General features: G+C 37.5%; 2 protein-coding genes across 3 annotated transcripts in view; both read left to right on the forward strand.

Moving 5' to 3' along the window:
* The window catches only part of homer3b (homer scaffold protein 3b), a 30,096-nt gene extending 26,314 nt beyond the window's left edge, over nucleotides 1-3,782 (forward strand). For both annotated transcript variants that reach the window (XM_016259385.1, XM_016259386.1), the window contains 2 exons: nucleotides 1,117-1,197; nucleotides 2,540-3,782. In XM_016259385.1, coding sequence (XP_016114871.1) covers nucleotides 1,117-1,197; nucleotides 2,540-2,725 — 267 coding nt within the window. In that variant the 3' untranslated portion in view covers nucleotides 2,726-3,782. The remainder of the gene's footprint in view (nucleotides 1-1,116; nucleotides 1,198-2,539) is intronic.
* A 1,954-nt stretch (nucleotides 3,783-5,736) lies between these two features.
* Nucleotides 5,737-7,074, forward strand: LOC107572943 (uncharacterized). Its single transcript, XM_016259382.1, has 4 exons — nucleotides 5,737-6,612; nucleotides 6,690-6,796; nucleotides 6,873-6,973; nucleotides 7,071-7,074. Exons 1-4 carry the CDS (start codon nucleotides 6,126-6,128, stop codon nucleotides 7,072-7,074), a joined length of 699 nt encoding a protein of 232 aa, XP_016114868.1. The 5' UTR covers nucleotides 5,737-6,125.
* Nucleotides 7,075-7,720: the final 646 nt, after the last annotated feature.

The raw sequence follows: 7,720 nt of genomic DNA on the forward strand, positions 1-7,720 counted from the left end.
ATCCCAGAACCACACAGGGGGATCTAGTGAATGACCTGCAGAGAGCTGGGACCAAAGTAACAAAGGCTACCATCAGTAACACACTGTGCCGCCAGGGACTCAAATCCTGCAGTGCCAGATGTGTCCCCCTGCTTAAGCCAGTACATGTCCAGGCCTGTCTGAAGTTTGCTAGAGAGCATTTGGATGATCCAGAAGAGGATTGGGAGAATGTCATATGGTCAGATGAAACCAAAATATAACTTTTTGGTAAAAACTCAACTTGTCGTGTTTGGAGGAGAAAGAATGCTGAGTTGCATCCAAAGAACACCATACCTACTGTGAAGCATGGGGGTGGAAATATCATGCTTTGGGGCTGTTTTTCTGCAAAGGGACCAGGACGACTGATCCGTGTAAACGAAAGAATGAATGGGGCCATGTATCGTGAGATTTTGAGTGAAAACCTCCTTCCATCAGCAAGGGCATTGAAGATGAAACGTGGCTGGGTCTTTCAGCATGACAATGATCCCAAACACACCGCCCGGGCAACGAAGGAGTGGCTTCGTAAGAAGCATTTCAAGGTCCTGGAGTGGCCTAGCCAGTCTCCAGATCTCAACCCCATAGAAAATCTTTGGAGGGAGTTGAAAATCCGTGTTGCCCAGCGACAGCCCCAAAACATTACTGCTCTAGAGGAGATCTGCATGGAGGAATGGGCCAAAATACCAGCAACAGTGTGTGAAAACATGTGCTGGTTTGCATCCACTAATAATCATGATGTACTTAAACAATTAGTGTTAGTGACACTAAGAGTGCAATTACCTTTTTGTGCATAATTACTACAAGTACTTCTTTGCATAATTACTGAAATTGTGATCCAGGTCCAAGGCAATGCATAAAACTGTACTCATAAATATAGTCATAAATCTCAGATACAGAATTGCTTAAACATTATCAATGAATTAATATGTAATGTGACACTGGTAATATACTATACTATGTTACAAAATCATTATTTTGTATTTCGGAAAGTCAGTTTTATTCCAGAGAATTTTCAATCTAGAAGTACTTTTACTTTTCACTTGTAAGACGAGTAATTTGGTACAGAATATTCTTTATTTACAGTAAAAATGGTTATTACAGGAAATAAGTATTCTACGAGGCAAGAAACCAGATGTAATTGAGCTGGAGAAAGAAAGGGAAGAAGCCTGTCAAAGGATACAGGTAAATTCCTTTAACGGGTAAAATACTGCAGTATTGTCACTAGCTTCAGAAAAGTTTTATTTTAGTATCATTTATAGTTTTTTATTAGTATTTTTAATTTTTATATTTTCAGGTTTTTTTGCTGTTTTTATTAGTTTTGTAAATGAATCTTTATTTCAGTTTATTTTAGTACATAGTTAAAATAAAATTAAAATGACACTAGATTTAATTTTTTTAACATTTTATTTTTATATATAATTTATTTAATATTATATTATTTTATAGTTAACATTTATTTTAAGGAAAATGCTTTTTATGGCCTTTTTTCATTATGCTACTTTAATGTTTATGACCTTTAATTCTAATTTAGTTCTATTTCTTTAACGTCATTGTATATTTGTTTGCTCTTGCTTGGTTTTGTTGTTTTTAGCTTTAGTTTTGGTCTTTGTATTGCCATATGATTGTCTCTTGTTTCTTGTACAGCAAACCTGAGGTCTTGAAAGCCTAAAATAACAAAAAATTATTTACTTTTCGTGACTCAAAGGTGGGGTAAGCGATTTCTGGTAGCCAATGTTGACATTTGAAATCACCAAAACAAACACACCCCTACCCCAAAAGGGTCTCGCCCCTATTTTGATAGCTCCGCCTCCGTCCCACACATACGTACAGAACCCAGGGAACGATTAGTTCTGTGAAACAAAGCAAAACTAATGTTACACCGTGTCTACACCGACGTGAGTGGCGCGGTGCGACAAAATACTATAGAACTCATTATAATCAGTGATGCTGTCTACACAATAGATAGATAGATATATATACATATCTATGGTCTACACTGGATGCGGCGCTGCACGACACGACAAATCACCGACAGAAAACTGCTGCTGCGTTCTATTCATGACGTACTGACACTAATTTCAAATGATTTTCAACGGTCGCTTTGTCGTGTCCAGTGTACTAGACAGACTTTAGCTGTTGTAGCGCAGACACAGTGTTACTCACCTATCGAGAAGAAACAAAGCAACCTCGGCCTGCACTGATTGCGTTAACCATGTGTTTTGGTGTAATATTTAATTATGGTGCATTTAGAAGCATCCTGAAGTATCCTTTTTTTCATTTGAATTGTTAAGAAGCAAGAAATGTTGTTTCACTGTAAAATGATGCATGGCTGTTAAAACATGATGGAAAATATAAAGGTAGTTCTTCTCCTTCACTGAAATATGAGAAATAAATCCAATGTTTTCATTTTTTAGCAAAGCTGATATAATTTCAGTCCGTATTGTTATAATAATAACTTATAATAATAATACGTTTTTGAAAAATCGTTTACCCCACCTTTAAGAAGACTTTGTCTTGGCATTAGGATCTGGAAGTGAAGAACTCCGAGTTGGAGAGACGAGTGCGATCAGCAGAGGGCACTTTAGCTTCGTCCCAGGATGCCCGGAGCAGGGCAGAGAGTGCGGTGCAGAAGGTCATCGAAACTTTAGACGTCAAGATCTACGACCTGAGCGACCTGCAACAGAGCCTAGCCAAGCTCCTGGAGAAATGACCACTGCGGTCAGACAAACATTCAGTGTCAAAACCGCCATTATGAGGTAGATGAGATCTCTGGAGTCTTCCAGAATCTGCTGCACAACTCAACGGTTCCTCATGGTACCAGGCAGGTAGTAATAACTAGAGAGGTGATAACTAGCATGACAGTAACTGAATTTAGGACCCATTCATTCCACATTTGCTTCCTGAGAGCCATGGGTGTAACTTACCGGATGTTTCTCGCACACAGAACTAGTCACGAGGAAAATCATAAACAGACTAGAACTTCTTTTAGACCTGTTTATTGGTACTAGATATCAATATAGTTGAAATTGTTGTTAAGATCTGTGATTTGGTTGTGAGCAGTTTTCTAATTAGAATAAGGCTTTGAGCAGACGGTTCTGTAGATATAAGCTACCGTTCAATGTATGTATCAGTATTATTGTACATGACTAGAACCGAAGAATGAAAATATCTCACTCTTTACGGACACCAGCATGTCTCTGTTAGGATGTTAAGCGATTTATTGGCTTACAGATTCTCATAAGTTTGCTTAATGTAGGGCTCTGCAATTGACAACTAGAGAAACAGGGAAATCTAAGCACACAGCACTAATAAGCGTGAATGGTTAACTTGATCTTTTTCATGAATTCATTTATTCATTATTTTCACTGGTCTGGTGCAGTCTAAATATGTAGGTAGTTATAAATCTAATGCAGTTCTGCAAGGATCAACTGTTTCGAGGAGTACTTCAATTTAATTTTTACTGTTAAGATTCCATTAGTTCGAAATAGCACTTCTAAATGCAACAACCCTTTAGGAAAAACACTTCAGACTTTTATAGACCGCTATCATTTGCAATACCTCAGCATGCATCTTTATACCAAGCGTTATAGTATATAGTTCTTTCTCTTTTTAAAAACATGAATTTTCACTTTAACTGTTGCTTTCATTTGACCTTGCTTGAACATTTGCCCTGAAACCTCGAAGACATTTGCACATATGCTATTTTTCTATTGTGTGCCTGTTGTTGCCTGTGGTTTTATATGAATTCCCAATAAAAGTATTTGTTTCATGTGTATATGTCCTTTAATGTAACCATTCTTTCACAACCGTAAAACCCCTTAAGATAGCCTTTATGATACTTTATAAATAACAATACTTGGAAAGTTATTTATTAGGTGAAGTTACATCACATGGAGTGCAAATTAATGAAGCAATAAATTGCTGCACTGATTGCATTAACCATGTGTTTTGGTGTAATATTTAATTATGATAATTATGGTGCATTTAGAAGCATCCTGAAGTATCCTTTTTTTCATTTGAATTGTTAAGAAGCAAGAAATGTTGTTTCACTGTAAAATGATGCATGGCTGTTAAAACATGATGGAAAATATAAAGGTAGTTCTTCTCCTTCACTGAAATATGAGAAATAAATCCAATGTTTTCATTTTTTAGCAAAGCTGATATAATTTCAGTCCGTATTGTTATAATAATAACTTATAATAATAATAATTACTTTGTTTAATTATTAATAATTTGGGAAAATTGAGGTCACTAATTACCTAGTAACCCCAAAATTATTGGTCATGTTCAAAATGTTTGAATATCATTGTATTAAAACGAAATATTAATTGGCATTTGCAAACAAATAACTAGCTACTAATATACCTAGTTATACATGATATACATTTGCATAGCCTAGTTGTATATTTAAAGTTGTGTGATATTTGTTATAAATACTTTTTGGGAAAACTATAAATGACCCAATACTGCCATCTACTGAGCAGTGAACGCTGAAACGCTTACAAATACCAATTTATGCTACAAAAGAGAGCTTGTAAGGACTGTAAATGTCTCAGTTTTACAACACGTTCAGAACAGCCCGGAAAAAAGAGCCTACTGTCATAGAGGCAATGTTATCGCTTTCAAGGTACACACTAAGATTCATGTTAGATCAAAGTAATAGGCCCTACTGTTCTATATGTCCTATATAGCGAGGTCTGAACAGGATTTCTATTTGCGGAACGAGTTTTATACTGTACAAACTGTATTTCTATCCCCTCACCCTAAACCTACCTAATTAAAAAGTAATATATTTAAAATACATTTATTTCATACTAAGTATAGTTCAAATCAACCCGATCTCATGAATGAGCGTATAAATAGTACGCCAAATAAAAACGAAAACTCGTGGTATTGATACGCAAAAATGGACTTTGGCGTGTATATGCTACGCGATGGGTAGTTTTAGGGTTGTGGGGTAGATGCGTATCATATGCACGCCAACAAATTTCGTATTATATGCACGCCAAACACATGCACGCCAAAGTCAATTTTTGCGCATCAATACCACGAGTTTTCGTTTTTATTTGGCGTACTATTTATACGCATTTTCATGAGACCGGGCTCTTCAAATCTATTAACAAATTTACTGACCGATAACTCGAGACTTACTGATATAACATTTTTAATGAAACTTTATTTGGAGTATTACTTGTGCACAATGCACATTTCGTATTAATAAGCCACAAATGTGTTTTAATGTCACATTTGATGAGGATTGTATATGATCTTTAAATAACATCGGCCTTTAAATGCAAAATATTTAAAGTGTACACTTGCAATAGTTCCACTTTAGCACAATCAAATATACTAAGTGTGTCTTTAATTGGACTTCAGCACTACTTCCGCACAATTAAAGTGCATTAAGTACAAAATTAGTTGTTCCAATTTAGCGGACTATAAAGTATGCCACTTTAGTATAATAAAAGTACAACTGCAGGGCATTTTATTAAGTACATAAATATGAAAAGTATACTTAGTATGAAATAAATGTATATCAATTACATTTAAGTATAGGCCTAGGCTATTTATTTTTCACTAGGGTACGTACCCCTCCCACAAAACTTTCTGCATTTTTAGATTTAAAAAAATGTATTCTTTACATGCTGTTTCCTCATGGGGACCAAAAAAATTAAACCACAAGAACCAACTGTATTGGTATTATATCCTTGTTGTGGGGACATTTGGTCCTCTTAATGTAGGGAATCTCAGACACGCACATCTTTCTTAACTAATGTACCACGTAGGTGAAAGTACAAAAACAATCAACTAAACAATTTTTTAGCGATAAAGCAAGGTAAGCTAAATAATGCTTATTTTATGTACAAAAAAACGCAAGCATGTATCACAATGTAAAATAGCACGTTTCACTCGCCATATTGTATATATTCAAACGATGTGGCGGAATGCTTGACATGCGCCCGTCACCAGCCTCATTATGACCCCATACACGTTACGTTCTTCTTGTTCTTTTTACTTTATAAATGCCCTGTTTGCTTCGAGAAGACGGATTCAGAAGTTTCAAGCCATTTTAACCGCACATTTTTTGCTGTTTACAATAAGCTACGAAGATGCTTCGCTCCAGAATCTCAAATTTACCTTTTTTGGATGGAGTGGACGACATGTACACGACCACTAACAAGAGGCACTTTAAATTAGCAGACACCACCGTCGTGCCGAAACAAGACATTATCCTTCAGCCTGTCTCACCAGACTTCCAGCACAGAGACCAGAATTACCTGGGGAAGAAGCACCAGACAGAGACAGCGCTGTCCTTCCCGCCGCGTCCACCAGCTGCTGTCACGCAGCCAAAACTAACCCACCTCACGATGCAGAGAACCAACTTTAAACTGCATTCAGAAGACAGCTGTGGAGACTTTGAGGCCACTCAGTCTGAGCTAAAGCCCCTGCCGATGTGTGCAGCCAAAATCATTCGTCCCATCACTGCAGTCATGACAAGCCTGCCGGAGGGCAAATATCCTGAGCCCACTTATAGGGCTTCCTACATTAAACATAAAGTGTCCCGGACCCTCAGAGCAAAGCAGGCGGCAAAAACAGGTTAGTACTGTACTCTCACACTCTCTATTGGCATTTTGCTTTTTATGAGTTGATATAAGATGATTCGTATCAATCAGGTGTCGGATCAAGTCTAATCATGGACAGAAGGGACAGATACCGTTCCAGTTATCATGAGCAGTTCCAGTACAGATGGTCTCCTCGTCCTTCTCTGTCCGCAGAGAAGGTAAAGTGATCATTTTTGGCAGTGTTTTCAATAAAGTTGCAGTTCAATAACATCTTTTTTGTGTGTTTTATTTTAGCAACAAATTCAGTGTTCATCTGTAGCGATGGGAGATCATGAAAAGACAATGGACAAACAAACAATGTATTCTTCCTCATTCAGACAATCGGCTGGCCACAGGTATGATGCAGCAGAAACACAAAACGTGCACATTTTAATATTGCACCACACCAGAAAGTTCTATAAAGGAACATTTTTTTCCACGTCTGCTTTCCAGTTAGTCACACTCTAAAACATGCTGGGTTAAATATAACCCAGCGCTGGGTTAAAAAGGGACAAATCCAGCTATTGGTATTCCTGACCTTGAAATCCTCACTTTTAAGTAGACTAAAACATCAACCTGCCTTCAGCTTCTGCTTTATATTTATCACACAATGGGAAAATGAACAAATTATGACACATTCATCAATGACTTTAATAACTGTGTTTTTTTTTCTTCTCTTCCCAGGCTCTATTCACCTAGAGCGCAGATGCCCGAATCTCAGCTCTCTGTTCAAAGGAGAGATACTGATGGGCAACCAGGAGAGACTGTCAACAACAAACCAGTGCTTTTTCCCAAAGGTGTGGCCTGTTGCAACTTATTCTGTCTTGAAGATCTAGACAATACAAAGCATGTCTGTCCTAACTGAGATGTTGGCCTTTCAGATAAAGCGCTCACAGTTCTCAGTGCATGTGGATGGAGCCGGTATCAGGACTTTGAGCAATGGTAAATTCGGGAGGCCTGATCTAGATGGAAGGTTTTATAGCACAACAGCACAGGAGCAGTTCCCATCAAAAGAGGCGGTCCATCCCGAGCCTCCGATCTACCCGCCTAGCCATGTGCTGTGTGAGCAAGGTACTTTGAGCTGTGTTTTTACAATGAAAAGT

The sequence above is a fragment of the Sinocyclocheilus grahami genome, unplaced genomic scaffold (genome assembly GCF_001515645.1).
Source record: "Sinocyclocheilus grahami isolate Dianchi unplaced genomic scaffold, SAMN03320097.WGS_v1.1 scaffold1837.1, whole genome shotgun sequence".
NCBI classification, from domain to species: Eukaryota; Metazoa; Chordata; class Actinopteri; order Cypriniformes; family Cyprinidae; genus Sinocyclocheilus; species Sinocyclocheilus grahami.